This window comes from Gadus morhua, chromosome 18, assembly GCF_902167405.1.
Source record: "Gadus morhua chromosome 18, gadMor3.0, whole genome shotgun sequence".
NCBI lineage: Eukaryota > Metazoa > Chordata > Actinopteri > Gadiformes > Gadidae > Gadus > Gadus morhua.
In genome coordinates, this window is record NC_044065.1 from 23471465 (window position 1) to 23498147 (window position 26683).

Below are 26683 nucleotides of genomic sequence, written 5' to 3' on the forward strand. Positions count from 1 at the left end.
TATTTCTTGTTTCTTTTTGCTTTTTATTTTTACTATTACTATTACAGACCTGCAAACTCCTCAGAGGAAAAAAGGTGACAGTGTCACGGGGGGATTTTTTTTTATTGTAATATACAAATGAAACTACTCTAAGCGTGACTTAACAAAACTCTTTATCAAAAATCAATGTCAAAAAATCCTTAAGGCTTATAAAAAATATTTTATTTACAACTGTCACCATTTTTTTTTTTGTCTCTTATTATTGGAGAGACAAAAAATAATTATTATTCTGTGAAGTTGATGAATTGTCACTTTTAGGTTTTCTACCCAGTTACCAAAAAAAGAAACATTTGGAATAGTATGCGCTGTGGCAAGCACATGGTTTGCATGTGTTACTTCGAAGGCAAAAAAAATCTAAAATACAAGAAAACACAAAAACCTACATTCAACCAGTGGGGTATGGCCCCTGACTCTCTGAGGAGGTAGGTACCTCCAGGTACCACCTCCGTGCCAGGGAGCCCTGAATTTATGTTTATTAACAGCTCCTCCACCGGGGTCAAGACAATTTGAGGGCCAGATCCAGTCTGCCGACTGTCGGCCTATTCACGATTTGCTTAAAAAAATGGCTAATTTAAATTTATACCAATACGATGGTGGCAAAAGCTTACCAGTTTATGTTTTTTATACTTCATTTCTATACTTGATCCGCTGACCGCTTGGAAGCCATCGGAGTACATATTTTTTTAGAAGAAAGGGGTTATGTGGTAGGATCTTTAAGAATGCTTAACTGGGATATTTATATATTCATGGCTCAAATATTAAGGATCATGCTTTTGAGGTGTAACTAACGCATTTACGCGGTCAGCGATCCGCTGCCAGGCTTTGGTTCTCCGGGTTGCAGAGGCTTTAGCGTTCCCTTTTCTTGTGATAATGTCCTTCTCCTCGTCATAGCTCTCCAGGAGAACCTGAAGTTCCATTTCATTGAAATAAGCGGCCCGTTTCGCCATTTCGAACAGGGTTTCCATGATCCATACATCACGTCTTTTTAGGTTTGCCGGTGACGCGCACAACCCTGTGTTAACCAACCCCGAGTTGATTGAACTAATGCATAACTGCTGCTGTGGAACCGAAAACTCTGGGTTAGTCGGCACAGGGTAAATCAACCTAGAGTTCAGCGTTAACTCAGTGTTTGTTAAACCTCCGTTGGTGGAACACCCCTCTGGACGAGGGTTTCGCAAGCTCTCTTGCGTTGTTTGGCGCGCATGAGCGGTAGGCGACTGTCTCATCCAATGGCGAGCTCAGTTGGCGCTGTGTGCTTCAAGATTCCGATTGGCCCAGAGAAATGTCATTTATAAGAAAGATTCTGAAGCAAATGCTGAGATTCCGATTAGCCCAGAGAAATGTCAATTATAAGAACGATCCAATATTTTTTCGCAATTCTGGACCCCCCCCCCCCCCCCCAAAAAAAAAAAACTCTCCGGTTCTACACGATTCACGTGAATGACCAAATTGACCAAGAAAACGGCGATTGTCGCCGAAAAGCGACAAGTTTGCAGCTCTGCTATTATTATTTTTGTTTTTTGTTAGTCATTCTTGAATGGCTTTATTGTGTAATTGGCAAAATTTGTTGTTTTTGTTTTGTCTACATATTCGAAATAAACATGAAAGAAAGAAAGAAAGAAAGAAAGAATACAGCAAGAAGAGCCGCCTCAGTCTAAATCATAGGAGCCAAAATCATGTCGTTCCTCCCCGCCCACCTCCTCCCCCACACTAGAACAGCGTGAAACAGGAGCACCAGAGCATTTTTTTCACCAATACCGACTCACAGGGCATTCATTGCTAGTATAGTGACCACCGCAAAATTAATGAAAAATGTAATGAATTCAATTTAATCAAAAAATATTAGTAAAAATTACTAAAACATGTTACACCAACTTGACATAATTAAGTTAGTATAACTTTTTATTATACTTTGAGTATGCACTACTTAATCTATTTAATTACTTTGAATGTTCGGGTTTACAGTGTATGCATGTTGGATGGCTAGGGTGTAGGTCTAGGAAGAACTTCAGGCCAAAATCTTGCAAGCGAGCCGCTGGGTGCAGGTGCAACGAGATGGAGCACTTGCTGAGTCATTTCCTGTAGGGCAGGAGCCACAGGTTGAAGCGTATGCGTCCTTTGAGACCCCCTTTGATATATAAGAGACCTCGAGGTAGAGCTTACTTAAATGTTGTCGACTCAGTCACCTATTGCATCACTTCCTTTAGGGCTTCGGCCTCCCATTTGATCATTATAGTATAATTGAATGCCCTCTTTCATATATATGATACCTCCACCGCTGGGACGTGGCAACAATTCTCCAAATCCCTATGGGGAGGGGGGGGTGATGCTTGTGGACACTAGGGTTGTACACTAGACATAATTAGGAAGCAAACTCAGGAGAAGGAATGACCACATAAATATTTATTTAATAAATTGTTTCAAATAACCCTGCCTCGTTAAATCAATGTGCTTGGTGTTTTGCTTTCAAAAATAGGTTATAGAAGAAGTCTAAACTGCAGAAAATAAAAACCTCCAAGCTGCCTTATAAGGATACCTTGGAATATCTGTCTATTTTCTACACATCGGACCCTAGTTTACGACAAAAACAACACAATTGACGGCAGCTCCTTTGCCGCGTGGTTTTTAGAACCATGTTGTGAAAGTAGAAACGGATGGCCAAAAGCTGTCATATTGTTAGTTATCACCAGTGTTGGGCAAGTTACTTCCAAAATGTAATATATTTCATATTACTAGTTACTTGCATTTGAAAGTAATAAGTTTCTTTACAATATTACCTTCTGTGTAGAATAATAAGTAATAAGTTACTTATTACTTTCACCAAAATAACCATTCAGGACAAGGCGGAGGGGGGGGGGGGGGGGGGGGGGGCAAACATTAAAGTCTAATGAGGTCTATATTGCATCTGCATGTAGTGTGTACCATGAATAGCTGAATTACAATAATGTTCTGATACAGAATAATTAAACAACCAAAACCTTTACACAACATGACACAAACTCTTTTTCTATGCCTCATTTATTAGCTCCTTAGTTACAAAGTGCAGCCACACAAACATTTAACAAAAAAAGTTGCATTTCCATGAAATCAAACATGTTAATAGTTTATACTATTTCAATAATAAAATAAAAGTGCACTTCAAGAATGACGTCTAACAGCCACCAGACAGGGCATGTTTTGTAATTAAGTATTTTAGAACCTGAGCATATATCCTGCCCTGAAATAGCAGTAAATAGCAGTAATAAAAAAGAGCATGAGAACAGCATAAATAATGAAACACATTCAACATTTCAGTCCCACAGAGACTTTACAAGGAACTTATGCTTAGAGCCTATTAATGTTTTGGTTAGGACCAAACAACAAAGTCTTAATAGACAAAATATACAGCCAAACAAGGGCTGGAGTCTGTGTGGCTCGGATTGTAACCAAGCCCCCAGGAACACTGCATACTTCCGCAATCCACCAGTGCTCAGCGGCCAAGCCTGGTATTGCAGCTGTTTAAGCGGGCTGTGGACGGGTCCCTCAAATCATGGGACCCAGAAGTAGATATCTCCGTTCACTCCAATACAAGTGGGGAACAGGAATGTGTCTCCGCAAAAAATGTCTGGATATCAATCAAAGGCTAATAATTACCTTCAGGCCATGTCCTCAAAACGCCACCTCAAGCGTTTTATTAACCCTTATCTCGCTGGGGAAGAGGGGTGTGCAGCTGAAAGGAGTCGTAGTGAAACAAATGGCATCCGAGAGGGCCTAGTTCAGTGCTCCGTTAACGTGTTCGATTTTTGGACTGGTTCATCTGCTGCTCAATAACTCTCACGGTCCTCTGCTTGCGATCATTGTGATTCATCATGTATTGATCCATTTATTCAAAAGATCCAAAGACAAAGAACAGGTGCATTACGGTATCATTTTATATTGTTGTTGGACCGGAGTGGGGGGATGGGCACGCATGCGTTCTATATTTCTGCATCCGGTACGTCACGGACTAGGCCACGTGTCTTGGCCCCATAACGCGGAAGCAAATCGCTCCTGTATGTTACCCTGCGCCACTGAGCAGTTTGTATAGGAATGAATTGGCGGCCACTTTCCAGTCCGTGGTCGATCCTTTATTATGTCCATGATTGTAACGAGTTACCGGCAGGGGCGGCGCCAAACGGTTGCTTACCGTTGCTATAGCAACTCCAAGCAATTACTCAGAAACCCCAGAGCAACCCCTGATTTTTTGTCAAACTCAAACTACATATTTGAAATAATGCCATTTTCCGTAAAATGGTATTAAATAAGTTCAACTAAACCTATGGCCGAATGCGGTACCCGTCACCATACCGACCATTCCTGTCATATGAATCACCAGATTAAGTGCATAATCAGTGAGTAGCGTCAACATTTCAGGGCCGTGACTGGACTGTCGTTCAAATCAACATGAGTCAGCCTGGGACTCTCCTCTCCTCCCCTCCCCCTCACCGTGCCCAGTTCCCGAGCGTTGGGCATGCACACACTCTGTAAGTGACATGAACAGATTAAAAAAAAGACATACACACAATTAACACAAACTATCCCAAGCAATATGTACAATATTAATTAATTATTATTTAATGTACATGAAACAATAATTTCATTAATAGCATAGTCTTACGAAAAATAAATAACATTTCAAATATGCGGACATCTCGCGGCGAGATTATCAGTCAGAGATGTTCGTTGCCGGCTCGTTGGCGCTTAAAAATATGGACAAGTTTTTACTATTTCGAAAGAAATCAAGTTCAAACACGACTCGCGATGGCGAGGCTGAGGATGGGCTCGTTAATAGCCAGACTTGTGTTGGACTTGGCAGTTGTTCGGAGGGGGGTTATGCTGAGGTCAAGAAACGGAAGAAAATATTGTAGCCTACACAGTTCTGAATTAGCAATACAATGTTAGCACATGCTTGCTAGCAATGGTGGTGTGTTAAACCGTATGGATTAAAGTGGAATATTGCAAGACGTCCTGTGATCAAGACATCGATTTAAGGTAGGCCGTTTGGTTATTAAGTTTGCCCGTCGCAGCATATTGACTTGGGGCCCATGTGATTTTGTTTTGAAGTAGAACTAGATTCTAGGTTTGGCTCATGCCAAAGGATGGGTTTATCGTAGCCTGGTATGATCCGCCCTTAATAGAAGTATTATGAAGTATAATAGTATCAACCATAATAGCAACTACTGTATTAATGTTCCACATAGGCCTACATTTGAGACGTATCGCGCAACTAATGTGAATGCTTTGGAATGTACCGTGGCGACGGTGGGTCTGAGATGTGCAATTCACCACTATTGACAGGACAGCTAACCTTGTAGTTGGGGGACTGCTGACGGGCTGTTGATTGAGAGAACTATGTTGTTTGTTATATGTCGTGTGGCCGCAGTGCCACCTGGACTAGCAGTGAATGTGTACATGCCGCTGGGCTATTTTCATGTTGGCCTTCTTAAAGATCATCCTCTATATTGTTCTATGTCTTTACGTCTTTATATCTGTGCGTGTGTGAGGGAGAGGGAGAAAGATAGCGCACGTTGAACTGTCAAATGATACGATCACACTCAATCACAGTGGTGCGATTAGTCTGTGTTGTTACTGTACTGTAAACTTGCCTCGTACGGGACCGCAACCACCCCAACCCGTGCCGAAAATGTCTTCCCGGCCGTGCCTCTGCCAAATTCAGGTGTTTTGATCAAGGTTTTTTTTTTTTACCAGCAACCTCTTGAATTCATACAGCAACTGTTAAGCAACTGCAACAAATTATTTCTGGCGCCGCCACTGGTTACCGGACTCAGTAACTAATAATATTACCGAAATATAGTTAGTAACTCGTTATATTACTCCGTTACTGACTAAATGTAATATATTACGGTAACGCGTTACTTTTGTAACGCGTTACGCCCAACACTGGTTATCACAGACAATTTTAAGTAGAAACGGGTGGCCAAAAGCTGTCATTTGTTAGTTATCACAGACAATTTTCAACAATGAATGATCTGTACGGAGCTCCATAAGGGACAATAGGGAGAACGCTCCGGGACAGAACCTTAGTTTGGAAGTCGTGCTTATAGTGACACGACAAATAGCCTACTTCCAGTTGAAATACAACATTTAGAAAATAGGCCTACGTGTCCCTGATCACGTTTCAATAGATTAAATGACGTGACAGTGTCACGTATTTTCGTGAGACCACTGTGCCGTGTTCCAATACCCGTACTGTCCGTACTTACTAGCCAAATTTTAAGTACGTAGTACGTTCCAATTCAGATCTGGCAAAAAGAAGTATATTTCAAGGACCCGGATGTCGTACTCAAGACGGGCTAATCGTGAAGTGTGGATCGGAGGACACTTTCCGTACTCAACGGCAGCCATCTTAGCTACGTAGCGGAAGAGGCGAAGCCAGGCTGAGCCAAAGTCTGCGCATTTTCCACATAGCCTGCATTAATAGTCATTTTGTAGTTTTTTATAGCTGCTAGGCGTAAAGAGTTCACTGTTCAAAGCGGGATGTTTATTGCGGGGGAGGAGCCACGGCGGCAGTCGTGATCGTAATTTCCGGTTAGTGCACCACGGAGTACTCGATTTGGAACAGCACTCACTTCTGAAAAATTAACGTAGTAGATAGTACGGATAGTATACGTCCTTTAAGTATACTCATGGAAATACGGGTATTGGAACACGGCAGTTCGAGTGTGTGCATGGGTTGAGTTGCGTGTGTCTCACGCCGAATGCATGAGACATGAGAGCCCTGTACTTACGTGACACAAACCATCACCGCAAACGTTCTCTCCCGCTTGAGATTACGTCTTTCTTTATAGGTTCATGGGTCTGATGCGCCGATTTCCCATGCTGATATCTCCGGAGATTCTCGGGCATCTTCGACAATTTGGCTATAGATTGTCTTATTACACGCTAAATAATATAATTATAGCCTAATTATATATATAGCCTATAGATACATATAGGCAATATATAAAATTAGGCAATATATATATATATAGCATTTGTGGTTTTGGCATAAACATAACTAGGGTGCACTGTACTATCTGAGAATACCCTTTCTGAAGCCTCTCTCTCGCTCTGTCCCTCCCTCTCTCTCTTTCTCTCTCGTACCGTTTTGTGGAGCACGTTAATTGTCTGAGAACACTCCCATTCAGAATGCATTGGTTTACATTTCGTTCTGTGTAGCACGAAAAAAGTCGAACTATCGTGCTCGGGAACACGCTTTAAAGGGACTCTTACCTTTGTTGCATTTTTACACTTTTTTTGGATAAGGTTAAATTGGTATTAATAAGGTAATAACACTCTAATATGCAAGACAGACCAACCAGGAGTAAAAACAAACAATTATTTTACTCTCATAATATTTAGTGAAAACTTCAACCAATAAAATTCTTCGGACCGAATGACCTTATTGGCCGACAGACCTGTCTGTTTGCTGCATGGATATATAAGGTTTTCCGTCTGATCCTTGTGGCGCATTCGGGCCCGCGTCATCAAGGCGCGTCCTCAACTAGAGGGTTTGTTTTGATTCCACGGCAGACAGTAGCGAGTAGCGACCGTAGCGACTGACGATGGCAGACCAAAGTGGTCCACGGCGTACTGAAACTGCACCATTCAGTCCGATTAGGGGACTCAGACTCACAGAGTTACCCTCCTCTGGAGCCTCAGGAAGACCTCCAGACTGTTGGCCACCAACTGCACCATTCAGTCTGACAAGGGGACCCGATTCGGCCTCAGAAGCCAAGTGGTCCCGCTCCCCTGGATGATTCTCAGGACCTCCAGACCGTTGGCAACCAACCGCACCCCTCAGTCCGATTAGGGGACCCGTTTCGGACTCAGACACGAAGTTGTCCCGCTACTCTGGAGCTCCGGGAAGACCTCCAGACCGTTGGCACCCAACCGCACCACTCAGTCCGATTACGGGACCCATTTCGGACTCAGACGCGACGTTGTCCCGCTACTCTGGAGCTACAGGAAGACCTCCAGACCGTTGGCACCCAACCGCACCACTCAGTCCGATTACGGGACCCATTTCGGACTCAGACGCGACGTTGTCCCGCTACTCTGGAGCTACAGGAAGACCTCCAGACCGTTGGCACCCAACCGCACCATTCAGTCCGATTAGGGGACCCATTTCGGCCTCAGACGCTACGTTGTCCCGCTACTCTGTTTGTAATGCTCATACACCTTTCTTATACTCAGTGGGACCACTGTCCTTCAACATGGGGCCTCAAAACGGTATCACACGAAGCCCATAAAATTACAGTGAGCCACCTGCTAAATTTCTTGTTTACTAGACCCCTGGTAGATATTATGACCCCTGGGAGTCTAAACATAACCCATGGGAGTCTAAACATAACCCATGGGAGTCTAGAACTTTTGTACTGTAGCGACCCTGGGACAGTTAAATAGTTTGTGTGTTATGTGTTACATTATATTTCGTTGTCCGCTATGCCAGTTGTTCTATGTGCATGTATTGTAATGTTCTTCTTGTCAATCAGCGTGGGGGCGAATCATTAGGTCAGCTGGGGGAGGGCCTTGGAAGAACAGGAGGGTGGGGGCCTGCACGCGAGTGAGACCGTGTTGGGGGTTGCCGGGGTAACCGGGGTTTGTTTTGTGTCGGTTTTCTGCCGTTGGTTACAATGTTACGGGTTTCAGTGACCTGGTTTTGGTTCATTAAAACTACCTTCAACTACTAATGACTCGACATCATTATGTCACCGGCGAGGTCGTTACAGTAAAATAACGCTTAGTTTTGTACTCTAAAAAATAACGCTTAGGGGGTGGGGCATTGGAGGAAGGCGGGATGATTTGAATGTGCTGTAATTCTCAAATGCAACAAAGGTGAGAGTCCCTTTAAATAGATTAACGTTCGTGTGCATGAGCACGAAATCGCGTGATACCGGGTTGGCTCAGCATAATCGTCTGCATTGTTCACTGAAGTAAAACCCTTTGAGTAAACTGTTCAACAAAATAACTTGTCCCACCACAGCCCGTGTTCTAATAAAGACAACCTACTTATTATGAGGATTTCTTTATTTCCTGAAAGCAAACAAAAAAAAGTCATTGGGTATGTTTTTAGAGCAGGGAACAGTATCCCAGTTTGCACCTCACCCACCTTTAACTTATGTTCCAAAATTTGGATCTCCAAAGCATCCTTTTGCATCTTTTGCCTAAGGTGGTCCATTTCCTAGTCTGCTTTGTGTATTTGATTTTCTATATAGATTTTATAGCTCTTTGACTGGAAACTATAGGAAGGCAAAAAATGTCATTGGATTTCACAGTGCCAAGTAGAGCGTTTCATTATAATTCCAGGGAGAATCTTAGAGGTAAGCTGTGATTTAGAAGTGGATGGCCTCTCATTGGATTCGATTTCATCCTGTTTGAGAGAAAGAAGATGTCAGTTTTAAATTGTACAACAACTTTTAGATGTTATTTTTAAAAGTTGTTAACCTCAATAGGCCTTTCCTCTTCCCTTTAGAATGCAGCAGACAATGTTTCTCCATCATCTTCCTGTAATGACATTAACAGTTGTGTTCAGCAATTACCAAGACATTATTAATAATCTGTGGACGGTGAAGAATTATTACAGTTGCATGGAGGGCATCTGGTTCAAGTAGGGCGATGACGCCATCAGTACATTTACATTTAGGGCATTTAGCAGACGCTTTTATCCAAAGCGACTTACAATAAGTACATTTGTCATAAGAAGTGCATCAATGTATCGCTGTCGGTACAGAAAGGATGTTCATAGAACCAAGTGCAAGTACAACAATCGCTAGGCTAACCAATTCCCCGTGTTACAGCCATAATAGCAGCTACTGCAGTTGTTACACAGTTAAGTACTATAGTACAATACAATATAATACAATACAATGCAATACAGTGTACAATGGTGGCCAGAAGGGGAAGGGTGGCTATGCAGTGTCGAGGTGGACTCTGAACAGGCGAGTCTTGAGTCCTTTTCAGAAGATAGTGAGCGACTCTGCGGTCCTGAGAGCGGCAGGGAGCTCGTTCCACCACTGAACCGAGAAAAGTTGTGACTTTGCTGAACGGCCTTTGCTTGCTCTTAGCGATGGCAGTACCAGGCGTCCAGCTGAGGTAGTTGAGCGGAGGGATCGAGCTGGGGTGTGTGTCTTTAGCAATGCTTGGAGGTAGGCAGGAGCAGTTCCATCGACTGCCTTGTATGCCAGTACCATCGTCTTAAATTTGATGCGAGCTACTGGAGCCAGTGGAGGTCCCGGAAGAGGGGGGTCACATGGGAGAACTTCGGTAGGTTGAACACGAGGCGCGCTCAGTAACTGGAAGATGATTAGACAGTGAAATTATTACTTGAGCCAGAATATTGCCCCATCTAATTTGCAACGCGCTGGGTTGCGTGTACATATTTAATTATTTTGAATAACCAACCTCTTATAAAGGCACTTCTATCCTGGGGGGTGGGGGGGATCAGAGGAGCTCCCCCCAGGGATAGCCACAGGACGCATACTCTGTTGGCTGAGGGCTATCTCCTCAGCCTCTGTGAGGGCGTCAGGTGGTGGACCCCCTCCAGTCTTCCGGGCCTTCGATTTGCTAACATGGAGGAAAATGTTACCCTAATATTCAGTAAGCGCTATTTTGAAGACATATATATATATATAATGCATTTTGAAACCGAAAACCCAGAGTTGCTTTTCAACCCTGAACTCTGAGTAAACCAACTCAGAGCGCAGGATTAAACTCAGCCTGTTCCTCCTCCACTCCGGTAAGAAAAGCAAAATTGCCTCTTTGTCAGAAGAGTGGGTCGGGCTCAGTGGCGTCACTAGGCTGTCTTATTCAGTCTAATTATTTTGCTGCATGCAGAGCCTGTGCCATATCCGCGCGTCACACATGCTCCCATTTGTTATGACTCTTGCTTAGCTTACTGCTAGGAATTCCTGTTTTACTGGTCAAGATTTTAAGCCATGAATTGATGAACTTGCATTGAAGAAAATATGTGTGTGTCAACATGATTTGTTTCCAACTTTTGCCTTAAGTTACAATTTAGCTAACTAGCTAGCTGCCCACCCTTTTCAATTCCAATGGTGGCTGTCATTTCCTTACCAATGTTAAGTGTCATAAATAGTCAACACTGGTGCTGAGTCATAATTCCTAAAAAAGAAATACCCAAAACATGTGATATATTTTCAATTTGCAGAAAGTTTTGAAAAATCCAGGATGCCTGAGAGCCTTATTGCATTATATTCCATAATAGTTGCTTCTTTAGGAACCTGAATGTTGTCTTTTCCTTCCTTCACAGAAAAAAAAATATTTCCACCATAAAATGATGCAGAAAAGGCACAGATAGATGAATAAAAATCCACCAGAATGCAGGAAATTAAGTGTTTGACGCTCAAACATTTCTGGGGGAGCACCCCCATACCTCCCACCTATAATTTGTCCCCCAAAATGTTGAAATGAAACCTAGCCTATATGACCCCCCAGGTGAAAAAATATTATACTTCAACTACACTTTTGAAAGGATGTACTAAGTCCACTTTTAGTATGTAACTGTATTCTGTACTAATTTCGTCGCATTCAAGTATACCAAAGTGTACTAAGGTATACCTTAAGTAATACTATAGATATACTCCAGTATACTCCAAGTGTAAATAGTATGCTAAAATGGCACAACTTTTGACAACCTTTAAGTGTACTGAAGTACACTAGTGAAAAGTATGATTTCTAGCATTTGAAACACTCTTGCAGTACAATAGCATTATATTACCAGTGTGTTTGAAATATACTTAAAAAGGCATTATGGTTCAATTGATAGTAGTATATAAGTATATTTTGAACACACTATTATCATACCTCTGTCATATTTCAAATTAAATTCAAATACACTTTCTGACTATATTTAATACTTTTTAAGTCTACCATTATGTTAATTAAAATGTATTTATAGTACATTTCTATCACAATTGCAGCATCAAAGGCATGCACTTTAAGTACAATGTTATTATACATTACTATTACTATTACATTATTATACACTTAAATACCACTTTAAGTATTTGAAACTTAGTATACTTTTGCTAAGTATACTGAAATACAGCTTAAAATTAACTTAAATTAAAGTGAACTTTACGGAAGTATACTTCAATACACTTCTAATGAAGGGAAATTAAATTACACTTTAAAAAAGTATTTTAATAGTGAATTCCAAAATACTTGAAAATGAGTGTACTTTTCAGAAGTACGCTAAGGTACAAATTACAATACACTTACAATAAAGTACACTTTTTATAAGTACACTAAATTACCACTATAAGTATTTGCAATTTAGTATACTTTTTCTAAGTACACTTAGGTACAATTTAAATTAACTTAAAATAAAGTAGACTTTTTAAAAGTACAAAGCAATACCACTTTAAGTATTGCAGAATTAGTATACTTATTTTTAAGTACGTTAAAGTTGAATTTAATGACATCTATTGCGAAGTACACTTTTTAAAAGTATATGTTAAGTATACTTTAAATTAAGCACAAAAAGTAAAAGTATACTCATACTAACTTTTGTATAATTGAATTATACTTGTAATACACTAAAGTATACTACTTTTTCACCTGGGCCTGTACGCAGGTTGTATACAATATATTCATAGATATGTTGTTTTTACTTTTTGGATTAAAAAGAAGTCATGTCAGCAAACTCCATGTCGGCCCTTAGTGTGATTATCATTTCATCATAGAGTGGCCCTTTGTGAAAATGAGTTTGACACCCCTGATATAATGTAAGTTCTGTCTCACTTGTATTCATTTTACCCTGAAATAACTTGAATGGAACTTTAGATGTCTGGGGATAAGCCGCAGTCGGGTAGCTATTCAAAGCTATAATTACCTGCCTATTTTGTTTATTTAGGTAAAGCATTATGAAAATAAATGTGCATGCGCAATAAAGTATACAACATAATTTGCCTGTCCTATTCCCTCTTGGGCTAAGCCCCGGATGTTTCAGACACCTAGAAACGCCCCTGGTCAGGCTTAGCTCAGGAGGTAAAGCAGTTGTCTTGAAACCGAAAGGTTGCTAGTTCGATCCCCAGCTCCTCCTAGCTGAGTGTTGATGTGTCCCTGAGCAAGACACTTAACCCTAACTGCTCCTGACGAGCTGGCTGTCGCCTTGCATGGTTGACTCTGCCGTCGGTGTGTCAATGTGTGTATTAACCGATGTAAGTCGTTTTGGATAAAAAGCGTCTGCTAAACGCCCTAATTGTAGAAGAGGATTAAACTACACTAAATCAAAGGAAAACTGTTGTGGTCAATTCGGCGCGTCTAGCAGCGCAGATCCGGGAACCCTTAAGAAAAAAAGTATTGCACTTTTACCTATTCTCGCCTCTGCACTGGCTACCAATATCTTTCAGATCGGACTTTAAGGTGCTACTTCTAACCTATCAAGCCTTGCATGGATTATCTCCATCCTACCTGAAGGACCTGATCATTCCTTATAATCCTTCTCGGTCCCTCCGGTCTTCGGGAGCTGGCCTGCTTTCACTGCCGAAGGTTAAAAAGAAATCAGCTGGACAGAGAGCGTTTGCCTATCGAGCCCCCTTCCTATGGAATAGGCTGCCACCAGTGATCAGGGAAGCTGACTTAGTGGAGCTATACAAAGGAATGCTCAAAACGCACCTCTACAATCTTGCATTTGGAATATAGAAGTGTGAAAAAAACAGATGCGAAGTGAAGACCACTCTGTGTTTGTTTGTGCTTTTGTTAATACAGTATACATTCCCACTATGTTCTTTTCCGTTCTAATTCACTATTCTGTCTGTTCTAGCGTATTGCGGTGACTGGACTGGATGCCTGGACTGTCCTCATGGTTATCCGGCCAGCACCCCATCACCATTTTAATATGATGTGCATGTATTTTCCTGTATGTCAATTATGGCACCCATTGCACTCCTGACCATCCCTGGAAGAAGGGATCTCCTACTATGCATTTCTTCTCAAGATTACTCGCTTGCTAATTTCAAGGGAGTATTTTCTTGCCCTTGTGGGGGCTTGGGTATAGGAGGGTGTCATAAATATTTGGCCTGTTAAGCCCTTTGAGACTGTAATGCTGATTAAGGGCTATAAAAATAAAATTGAATTGAATACCACTTTCACCTAATATTACTACATCTAAATCCTATGCAGAATCAGGTTCTGCTTACCTATTACGTGGCGCCTGTAGATGGGATGCTGAGCGTCGCGCCCACCGAGTCTCGGACCTCGGTCATTCCTCGAATCACGTTGGGGTCACCAAACTGTCCTAAGGGCGGGCAAACTGTTTAGACACGGGGTAGGCACGGCCTCTATGTACGTGCTCTGATTGGCTATGGTTTTGAAAGCCCGCCTCCGGCTTCCTCGTATGTGTGATGGTGCTGCCATCTTGTGGCTACGTGTGATTATTACAGCTTATATACTTATTTGCGTCACAAAACCACTGCCTGCTACAAGATGCCTTAACCTATACCTGAGGCCTGTTTCAGGTAGCTGGTTTAACATACTCTGAGTTTAATCCTGCGCTCTGAGTTGGTTGACTCAGAGTTCAGGGTTGAAAAGCAACTCTGGGTTTTCGGTTTCAGAACAGGTGATCAGCGTTGGGTTAATCAACTCTGAGTATGTTCACTCTGGGTTGGGGGCGTGCCTGTTGACTATGAAGAGCCATCATCAATGGATCTCTGATAACATGATCAAACATGGACCAAAAGCGTAGATCCACTTACTTTTCCCCCACGGAATTGGAAATGGAACGTGTATGCCGAGCAGTTACCCATTTTAACAAAAAAAAGCAATGCCGCCGCGGCAGCGAGAGCGCGAGAGAGAGCTTGGCAGGAAATAGCTGAACAAGTCAATGCGTGAGTCAAATAAATTAGTAAAATAAAATAAAACAAGAGGAAAGTTTAATATCTTCCACTTATTCAATATGTAAATTGTGTGTGTGTGTGTGTGTGTGTGTGTGTGTGTGTGTGTGTGTGTGTGTGTGTGTGTGTGTGTGTGTGTGTGTGTGTGTGTGTGTGTGTGTCAATTTACGCAACCCCGAGTTGCCCCACGAGGACTTGGCAGCAAATGAAGTACAAAAATATAGTTTAAACAGGTAAACTAATGTTTAATTGAAATCAAATCAATTGTGCTGTTTTGCCTGCTCTACCTAATTGAACAGCTATGTTCAACATGTATTATATATTTGTATACTATATTTAAGCAGTAAATGTAAGTAGTAGCCTTTACCCAGCCACCCCAACACTGCCAATATTTAATAGGATTTAGATATATTAGAAGGCTACACCTAGGCAAAATGCATTATAAATATATATCTGTCTTCAAAATAGCGCTTACTGAATATTAGGGTAACATTTTCCTCCATGTTAGCAAATCGAAAAAATGCAGAGACCCGGCAGACTGGAGGGGGTCCACCACCTGCAGCCCTCACAGAGGCTGAGGAGATGGCCCTCAGCCAACAGAGTATGCGTCCTGTGGCTGAGGGCATCCCTGGGGGGAGCTCCTCTGACCCCCCCCACCCCCCAGGATAGAAGTGCCTTTACAGTATAAGGGGTTGGTTATTCAAAATAATTAAATATGTACACGCAACCCAGCGCGTTGCAAATTAGATGGGGCAATATTCTGGCTCAATAATTGCACTGGTGTTCAAAGCCTCCATTGCTGAAGCTGCGGTGGCTAGCTGTGGCCTCAGGGTCTTAGGCTCCTCAAGGGGCGGTAACCCTCGGACACCGTGGTGGACACCGGTGGTCAGGGAAGCCGTCCGACTGAAGAAGGAGGCCTTCCGGGATATGATATCCTGGAGGACTCCTGACTCGGTTGCAGGGTACCGACAGGCTCGAAGGGCTGCAGCGGCTGCCGTCTCGGAGGCTAAGCAGCGGGTGTGGGAGAAGTTCGGAGAGGCCATGGAGAAGGACTTTCGGTCGGCACCAAAGTGTTTCTGGAAGACTATCCGGCACCTCAGGAGGGGGAAACGGGGAACCATCCAAGCTGTGTACAGTAAGGATGGGACTCTGTTGACCTCAACTGAGGAGGTCGTCGGACGTTGGAAGGAACACTTTGAGGAACTCCTGAATCCGAATAACACGCCCTCTATGTTGGAGGCAGAGCTCGAGGTTGATGGTGTTTCGTCGTCAATTTCCCTGGTGGAGGTCACTGAGGTAGTCAAACATCTCCGCAGTGGCAAAGCCCCAGGGATTGATGAGATCCAGCCAGAAATGCTAAAGGCTCTGGGTGTTGAGGGGCTGTCATGGTTGACACGCCTATTCAACATCGCGTGGGAGTCGGGTACAGTGCCAAAGGAGTGGCAAACCGGGGTGGTGGTTCCCCTGTTCAAAAAGGGGGACCAGAGAGGGTGTGCCAATTACCGGGGTATCACACTTCTCAGCCTCCCTGGTAAAGTCTACTCCAAGGTGCTGGAAAGGAGGGTTCGGCCGATCGTCGAACCTCAGATTGAAGAGGAACAATGCGGTTTTCGCCCCGGACGTGGAACTACGGACCAGCTCTTCACTCTCGCAAGGATCCTGGAGGGGGCCTGGGAGTATGCCCATCCGGTCTACATGTGTTTTGTGGATCTGGAGAAGGCGTATGACCTTCTCCGGAGGAACTGTGGGAGGTGCTGCGGGAGTATGGGGTAAGGGGGTCTATCCTCAGGGCCATCCAATCTTTGTACTCCCAAAGCGAGAGCTGTGTTCGTGTTCTCGGCAGCCAGTCAGTTTCGTTCTCAGTGGGTGCTGGTCTCCGCCAGGGCTGCGCCTTGTCACCAATCCTGTTTGTGATATACATGGACAGGATATCGAGGCGTAGTCGTGGTGGGGAGGGGTTGCAGTTCGGTAGTCTGAGGATCTCGTCACTGCTTTTTGCAGATGATGTGGTCCTCATTGGATCATCGGCCTGTGACCTTCAGCACTCACTGGATCGGCTGGCGGCCGAGTGTGAAGCGGCTGGGATGAGGATCAGCACCGCTAAATCTGAGGCCATGACTCTTAGCAGGAAACCGGTGGATTGCTTACTCCGGGTAGGAAATGAGTCCTTAGCCCAAGTGAAGGAGTTCAAGTACCTCGGGGTCTTGTTCGCGAGTGAGGGTACTATGGAGCGTGAGATTGGCCGGAGAATCGGAGCAGCGGGGGCGGTATTGCGTTCGCTTTACCGCACCGTTGTAGGGAAAAGAGAGCTGAGCCGCAAGGCAAAGCTCTCGATCTACCGGTCGATCTTCGTTCCTATCCTCACCTATGGTCATGAGGGCTGGGTGATGACCGAAAGGACGAGATCGCGGGTACAAGCGGCCGAGATGAGTTTTCTCAGAAGGGTGGCTGGCGTCTCCCTTAGGGATAGGGTGAGAAGCTCAGCCATCCGTGAGGAACTCGGATTAGAGCCGCTGCTCCTTTACTGAGAAAGGAGTCAGCTGAGGTGGTTCGGGCATCTGGTAAGGATGCCCACTGGGCGCCTTCCTTGGGAGGTGTTTCAGGCACGTCCAGTGGGGAGGAGGCCTCGGGGAAGACCCAGGACTAGGTGGAGAGATTATATCTCAACACTGGCCTGGGATCGCCTCGGGATCCCCCCGTCAGAGCTGGTCAATGTGGCCCGGGAAAGGGAAGTCTGGGGCCCCCTGCTTGAGCTGCTCCCCCCGCGACCCGACCCCGGATAAGCGGATGACGATGAGGATGAGGATGAGTTTACTCAACGGGTTTTACTTCAGTGAACAATGCAGACGATTATGCTGAGCATGTGCATGTAGAGAAGAACAGCATCTGGTTAAAAGCAGCACCAGGGTCTTTTCTGCCTTGCATTCTTAAAATGAGTTTCTTGACTTGCAGCAGTTATAGGTCCGTGGTTAGTCAGCTACTCTGATCATGGGAAAGCCACAACGTTGAAGTGACTGTAGTACAGAGCGGATGGGATGCACGGGGCGGATCATTCTGCACATGCGTTAATTGCGCTAAAAAATAAAAAAATAAACTTAAAGCATGCCCCCGGTGCGTTTGACAGTTAACATGGGGCTGAGAAGGTGGTCTAAATAAATGATAGATTGCGCCGAACGATAGCGCTCGTGAAGAAAATTATCAGGAAAATAAAGTATATCCAACCGGGGTCTTAATAATCGTTCCTCACGGAGTTTCCTTCTGAGGATCGCAGCCTCTACGTCCACAGGCTCTCGTAGAAAAGGAGGACATGCCATTTCTAACACTTCCTTCTATCGGAGAGCTGCCTTCAGCCTTATAGACAACAAACTCAGAGTAGGTCTAACCACCTCCCGAGCAGGTTAGGTCCACGGCGTATGTTGCCGCAGCAACTAACTCTCGGTTGCGCTGAACCTGCTACCTGAAACGGAAAACCCAGAGTTTCCACTAACTCAGAGCGAACAAACTCGGGGTTGCCTCAAAACCAACTACCTGAAACAGGGCTCAGGTCATTCATGGCACCTGTTTAAATTCACGGTCTTATTTTGACAGATCTGTAGCTTAACTTGTCTTTGAGGCCTTTGAGTAGTGCCAGTGTACCAAGATGTACAGGCATAGTTAAGATGGGGTGAACAAGTATTGAGTCAGTTTCCTGCCATAATTCAAACCTGAAAAAAAAAATTCAAAGGCTTGTAAGTCTGGGTTTGAAACTCAACACCTTGTAAAAAAGTTTTTGCAACACTGAAAAAAGAGATTATAACCTGAAAAAAAATAAAACTAAAATTCAAACATCTGTAAACATGATTTTGTGTTCTATTTTATCTTCTTCATCATTTTCACCAACACATTTTCAAAGTTCAAACAATTTCACCAGCGCATTTGCAGAGTTTCAAATCTGGCACTGTTCTAACAGTGTATTTCATTGTTGCCCGGTTTTGAAACCTTGTAAATGGGATTCTGCAAACAGGTGTTCATACATTGAGAAATAAGTTTTGAAAGGTTGAATATTTAGTTTTAAAAACTTGTAAAGGTGTACGTTTACGACATTGCAACGTATTTTTTCAGAACTGACTTTTCAGCACTGACTTTTCAGAGATTTGACCACACAGGCGCAAGCTTTGAGTCACGTGAATATTGGCCGCGCACTCGTTTTGAAACTCCTGACAGTCGAATCTGAAAAAAAAAAACGTTCCTGGGGGCGGGACCATTTAGCTCTAAACCTATTGGTTGCTCTCGGCTGATGTACATTCCAATCACATGTGCCGTTCACCGGGCTGTGCGTGATTGACAGTGCTCTGCCGATGACACGAATAACAAGAGACCTTCGCGGTTGATTTTGATTTCCATTTTCTGGAACCATGGCTGGGAGACAGGTGAGTTATTTTATTCTATATTGTATGTATCGTATTGTATGTACGTCAAAGAATGATGACAGTATATTTAGAATAGCCCACAGCTTAAGGCTACAATTTTGTTTGTATGACCTACCATTTCACAGCAGTAAAAATATATGTTCCTGTCTTTGTTCCTTAATTATTTACACTAATTAAAACTCTTTTTTTGTAGCTCCAGCAGTGTCTCGCTTAAACCTACTCCGGTTTTGGACTGGGTGGGAAGTGTTATCTGGGATGCTGAAAGTGGAGGTTGTGCGTGGGCAGTTCCCCAAATCCTCCACCTGTTACATGTGCCTCCGCATCCCTGGCCACCTCTCAACTTATGACGATTTTAAACAGGCTCTTGAGGCATCCATCGGGACATGGGATACGGGATTTGGACTTGTATAATGCTGCTGGTCCTTGCACAATGTTCTTGTTAAATGTTGATGAGTTCGAGCATCTTTACACTGTTATTGGATTGATGAGGTTAATACATCTTCATGTTAGAATTGTAAAGCTCTTCCAAGAGCTAGGTTGGAACAGTCGAGTTGCTTTATGTACAGACGGCAGCGCCTGTGCTTGTTGTATGGAAATTTGAATTTTATTCTAAATAAGCTTTCAGATTTTTTGTTATGTAGTGGTTCTCTCTGTTAGCATGCAGAGTATTGTGTGGTATGAATGATGCTGTGCCTAAACTTGCAGCATGTTTACTATTTGAATTCTTGCCAACCAAGTTCATTTTATGTGGAAGAGCGTCTTTTTTTACTTTGCGAGAGACTATGACTGCCGATCTGAAGCAAATTTCTTTAAACTTAACTATTTCAGATTGTTTTGCTTTGAATCCACATTGTTCATTGTGAATAGCCAATTAGTGTGTTGGATCTTTTCTTGCATTTCAATATGCTGTAAAAATGAAAAGCATTGCAGTGGTCTTTTTGAGTTCAGCATTTTATTCCACAATACAAGAATCCCTGCTGTTCTGTTTGAAAAAGTTGACGAATTCCAGCAAGTAATTGCACAATGGAGTTCAGCTCCCACTTATATCTGTAAATAATAGCAACAAAAAAAAGCTAGGTTGAACGACCTGGTGTGATGCAGGCTTGAGTTCTCTGTGTTAGTTGGACCCAGAACTACCTAATCAATGGGGGGTTGAAGCGTGTGTTTAACAAATTCTAACACCTGTATATAAAGGTCATAACCATTTGAATCTGAATCAATTAAAGGGTTGAGTGCCGACTGAAGTACTGCCAGATCTTCAGCAGGCAGAGGCGGTTGAAATTCCGGGACCTGAACTCCTCTGACAGTGGCCTCTGGGGTCATCAGGGAACCCTCCCTGTCCAGTTCTCGATTTTGCAGGTCCTAAATATGATGACATTTTAGTGAAACATGTCACGTTACGCTTGGACCCCCAATAATATTTCAGGAATTATAGTAGTATGCTTGCCTTATGCTAGCCGTACAGAATACAAAACACTTTAGCACAGCAATGAGGCTACCTCAAGATTTTCACTGTCCTGTGGAGTGTTGAGGTGTCCCATCTGCCACAGCTGCTCTGGGGTGTGGTTTCTCTCCGTTCTGAGGGGATGGTGATTCCAGCCAGCTACAAAGACCTGTAGTGCTGATCGAAGGCGAGGCAGGAAGACATAATGCACGCAGAAAAGGTGCATTATGTTTGCTATGTCCAAAACACCATCTTCCTCGAGCGTGTGAAGCACATCATAAAAGATGCAAGTCACAGCCATCCACACATCTCGCCACATCCGTTCAATCCTGTAAAAGTACAGATGTCTATCAGGCCTGGGTATTGGCAAAAAAACAAAGCTGATTTGTTTAATCAGGGCTGTACCATAGCATATCATATAGATATGTCAATTAAACAACACTCATTAAGCAGCCATCAACCGTTACTCATCAAGATTAAATGTAGCCTATTTATAGTGGAATTGGGGCTGTTCCGTGCAAAAGAAACACTTTCATTCTTTTCTCTTACAGCTGTCTGCACTGACCAGGGCTCAAAATGTTATGTTTTGTCTTACCGGAAAGGGTAGATGAAATTATATACACACACACACACACAGAGATCAAATGATGATAAACGCTAAAGCTATAAAACAATTTTCTTCCGAAGTATATCACATGACCTTTGATTGTGTACACTCTTTCCCGAGATAAAGCTAGCTCGACCGGTTCCACGTCTCTCGAACATGAAATGGGCAATGTCCACATTTTCAACGCCTTGATCTCCACGAACCCTGTAACATAGGAAAAATATTAAGAACCATGAACTTCTGCAGCAGTAACACATAGCAGTGATTCAGAAGTAATGTGAATTGAAAGGGCATTACGATTTTTCTCAAATACATTCTCTGGATATTAGGGATACAGCATTAAGGAAAACGTTCAAAACAAAAAATGAATAAGACAGATGACATTTCTTATTGATAAACAATAATAACCTTGATGGAACACCATGTAACCGAGTGGCCTCAAGGAAAAAGGAGAATGCTGTATTGGCACGGTTGTTGGTTGCTGCATCCAAGTACAGGACCTGTGTAAATTAACATTGATTAATAACTGAAAAGGCTTATGTACACAGCAATTACAATCAAAAACAACATTTGACGGTTAAATAGGGGAATAACAGATTATATAGTCATAATTAAGGATAATTTGATCTCAGACAGTCAAAGGTTTAGGTCTAATACAATAGCAACAGTCTTAACCTTAATTGTAATGTTAATAAGCATTAACAGGTTCTGCAGGGTGCCATAAGAAAAACGTTATTTTTAGGGCACAGACCACAGAGTGACAAATATGTTAGCCAACAATGAAAGGAGCATGACCATGGATGTATTCTCAGCAAAACTTGCAAAGTTTTAGTCACTACGTCTCGGGCAACATGACCAATCTGTATGAACAGGTGAGACAGCACAGAGAACAGTCTGATAAATGTGTGCAAGGGAAGGCACAGGCAAGTTTAAATAACGGTAAGTGCCACACTGCTACTGTTTTTGCACGTTTGCACTGTTTTTGGAGGAATGTATTTGTTTAAGTTGAATAAACATTTTTATTTATTTTCCAAAGGAGTAGGCTAGTGTAAGCTTTATTTTACATGTTGGTACAATAACAATTTCCCCCCACACAATTCTATGTTTTCACTTTAGAATACAAAAAACATATTGGTCTGTAATTTCCTTGAAAACCAAGCAAGTAGACTCATAATACAAGCCATTTGTTATATAGCAAATCACAATATTGTCCATCATATTGACACTATTTAACCAAATCCTGCAGCACTATTGCCACCTAATTAGTATGCAACAACTTTTTCTGGGGGAAAACGTGTGAAGCTTTAACTGAAATGAATAATTGGATAATGTATGCATGAAGTACTACCTTTCTGGAAAATCCATCAACTCCACCAAATATTACCAGGTTGTACCTATGAATAAAAGTAATACAATTAAAAGATAATAAATGTTATACATTTTATTGTCATGCATGCCTTAATTTATTTACTGTTGTTTAGTACGCATCCATAATGACTCATATCACGCCCAGGAAAATAGATAACCTGATTTAATTTAACTTAAAAGTCATGAAGATGGAACCTAAACCATACCTGATGAGTTTATGGTTTGTGTCAATGTGCACCAATGCAAGGGGACCTCGTACTGAGTATGATATTCGTACAGTGCAGCCAAGCCTTGCAAGTCGGGACAGGATTCCAGCTGCATCGAGACGATGCATTGAGTCTGTAATCCTCTCCCATTGAACACGGCTACCCATTGCCATGAGCTGTCCCTTTACACTCCTGTACCCTGCATTGGGCATCTGTGTTTTAATAGCTCTGACCATATTATCGAGCTCTGCGTCAGTCATGGTGCTGTAGAATCCTCTCACGCTCAGCCCATACTCTGCCATCCTTCGAAAAATAGTTCTTGGTGATACACCTAATAACTGAGCTATGCATGGTACAGAGAATTGTGAGTCTAACAAATGTTGCAGCTGATCTTTCTGGATTATCATTCTGGGTTTTCCCTTCAAACCCACAGCTGTGTCAAAATGTGATTCAGTTGGACTGTTCACAATTGCCGCATGGACCAGCTCCAACAAATAGTTTAACTGCTGCAAAATATCATTGTCTATGTGGATCTGATCAGCAAAAGAATGAAATAAAACTAATTTGTTGCAGCAGACAAACTCTAGGAAGTCCAAATCAAGAGGCTGCCTGGAAAGTGCTTGCTGGAGTCTTGACTGTAGCCGTGCAAGTAACTCCTCCTGAAGGACGTCTGTAACCCTGTAACATAGGAAAAATATTAAGAACCATGAACTTCTGCAGCAGTAACACATAGCAGTGATTCAGAAGTAATGTGAATTGAAAGGGCATTAATATTTTTCTCAAATACATTTTCTGGATATTAGGGATACAGCATTAAGGAAAACGTTCAAAACAAAAAATGAATAAGACAGATGACATTTCTTATTGATAAACAATAATAACCTTGATGGAACACCATGTAACCGAGTGGCCTCAAGGAAAAAGGAGAATGCTGTATTGGCACGGTTGTTGGTTGCTGCATCCAAGTACAGGACCTGTGTAAATTAACATTGATTAATAACTGAAAAGGCTTATGTACACAGCAATTACAATCAAAAACAACATTTGACGGTTAAATAGGGGAATAACAGATTATATAGTCATAATTAAGGATAATTTGATCTCAGACAGTCAAAGGTTTAGGTCTAATACAATAGCAACAGTCTTAACCTTAATTGTAATGACAAACTCTAGGAAGTCCAAATCAAGAGGCTGCCTGGAAAGTGCTTGCTGCAGTCTTGACTGTAGCCGTGCAAGTAACTCCTCCTGAAGGACGTCTGTAACCCTGTAACCCTGTAACATAGGAAAAATATTAAGAACCATGAACTTCTGCAGCAGTAACACATAGCAGTGATTCAGAAGTAATGTGAATTGAAAGGGCATTACGATTTTTCTCAAATACATTTTCTGGATATTAGGGATACAGCATTAAGGAAAACGTTCAAAACAAAAAATGAATAAGACAGATGACATTTGTTCACAATTGCCGCATGGACCAGCTCCAACAAATAGTTTAACTGCTGCAAAATATCATTGTCTATGTGGATCTGATCAGCAAAAGATTGAAATAAAACTAATTTGTTGCAGCAGACAAACTCTAGGAAGTCCAAATCAAGAGGCTGCCTGGAAAGTGCTTGCTGGAGTCTTGACTGTAGCCGTGCAAGTAACTCCTCCTGAAGGACGTCCTGGAAATAAAAGAGCAAAGTAAAGTAATTAGAAATGCGTACTCAAAGTCATAAAAACAAACAAAGACTGAGTTCTACCCTTTAAAACATGCAGCGCAGATATTGTCAATGTGAAAAGTATTCAAACTGGTGCATCTAAAAATATTAGAATCTCATGTCCATTCAAAAAGTGAAAATATCAATTTTAGATTCATTACAAAAAGTGAAAAACTAGGTAGGTCAGGCCTTTCTTTTGTAGATGATGATGGAATAAAAAATCCAGGATCTCAAAATATTCAAATACTACATAGAAAGTCAAAAAGAATGAATAATACAGAAATGTCAACTTTTTTCAAAATGATGTGCATTCTATATTCATTTTACCTATGAATATTGGATAGGCCTGCATAAAAATTACTTTTTAATTAAATTATAAATAAAATAAAAATACTAGTATAATCTATTGTCTGTTGTCCACCTTGTAATGCCACTGTTTTGGGTAAGAGAGAACAATAAGAACAGACACTTCTAGTTTAAATGGGTGAGGCCTACATGTTGAAGCCCCGCTAGTTTTTAGTGTTTTCATGAAATAGGCTATCTGTAGGCCTATTGGCTACGTGGTCAAATCACCCTATTATTTATGCCATGCGAGCCACAAATTAAAGCTTGGCGAGCCTCGCAGGCCGCGCAATGAATAACACTGCGGGGATACTGACATATGCCCATCCCCGACTCGGACCATTCTCACACCAGGCTGACCCTGACTATGGGTCAGCCTGACATATATCCACCTCAGCGATCGTTTTCGTGTCGGAATTCTCCGGTTTACTATGGACGGAAGGGCTAAACGGATACATTTCCCTGTATTATATAACTAGCCTACATAGTGAATAAGGCGACGATTTAGAACGCATACAATATAGAATAAAATTACTCACCTGTCTCCCAGCCATGGTTCCAGAAAATGGAAATCAAAATCAACCGCGAAAGTCGCTTGTTATTCGTGTCATCGGCAGAGCACTGTCAATCACGCACAGCCCGGTGAACGGCACATGTGATTGGAATGTACGTCAGCCGAGAGCAACCAATAGGTTTAGAGCTAAATGGTCCCGCCCCCAGGAACGTTTTTTTTTTCAGATTCGACCGTCAGGAGTTTCAAAACGAGTGCGCGTCAGAACACTGCCAATATTCACGTGACTCAAAGCTTGCGCCTGTATGGTTAAATCTCTGAAAAGTCAGTTCTGAAAAAATACGTTGCAATGTCGTAAACGTACACCTTTACAAGTTTTTAAAACTAAATATTCAACCTTTCAAAACTTATTTATCAATGTATGAACACCCGTTTGCAGAATCCCATTTACAAGGTTTCCAAACCGGGCAACAATGAAATACACTGTTAGAACAGTGCCAGATTTGAAACTCTGCAAATGCGCTGGTGAAATTGTTTGAACTTTGAAAATGTGTTGGTGAAAATGAAGATAAAATAGAACACAAAAACATGTTTACAGATGTTTGAATTTTAGTTTTATTTTTTTTCTGGTTATAATCTCTTTTTTCAGTGTTGCAAAACCTTTTTTACAAGGTGTTGAGTTTTGAAACCCAGACAGTCTTACAAGCCTTTGAAACTTTTTTTTTCAGGTTTGAATTATGGCAGGAAACTGACTCCATAAAGAAGAGGATCGGCCAGCTGTTTTCAAGGTGTAACTATCTAAGAGGCTGAATATTCTTGCCAGGAATTAAAGGTGCTTGCACACCGGTGTAAAGGGCCAGGCTTTTTCAAAAGCGGCTGCTGCTGCCGAAAGTTTCAACACGGGGAAAGCTGAGCTGTATGGTAAAATCTGTGCGCGTTCACGTGGGCAGCAACCGCTTCATGGTCAACAGCTTTTGTAACCGCCTCCCCTCTGCCGCCCACTGGAGAAAATCCCAGGGCATTGAGTTGGAATATCATCCTGAATTGTAATGGGGCGTGAGGTTGCACCCAAGAACAGCACAGACTGAGACCAGCGTTGCAACAGTTCAACAGTTTATTGTCCAAACAGGGAATCCAAGCTAACTGGAGACAGACAAGGGGCAAGCAGGCAGAGAGGTCAG

The 26683-nt window shown here is 42.4% G+C and overlaps 1 protein-coding gene across 1 annotated transcript; it reads right to left on the reverse strand.

The window, feature by feature from the left end:
* Positions 1-20257: 20257 nt before the first annotated feature.
* Positions 20258-25569, reverse strand: LOC115531710 (uncharacterized). The gene is made up of 9 exons (XM_030341110.1): positions 25531-25569; positions 24099-24613; positions 23832-23923; positions 22950-23627; positions 22724-22769; positions 21784-21875; positions 21469-21579; positions 20824-21097; positions 20258-20686 (listed from the first exon to the last, which is right to left on the reverse strand). Exons 2-9 carry the CDS (start codon positions 24330-24332, stop codon positions 20462-20464), a joined length of 1752 nt encoding a protein of 583 aa, XP_030196970.1. The 5' UTR covers positions 24333-24613; positions 25531-25569; the 3' UTR covers positions 20258-20461.
* Between the last annotated feature and the right edge of the window lie 1114 nt (positions 25570-26683).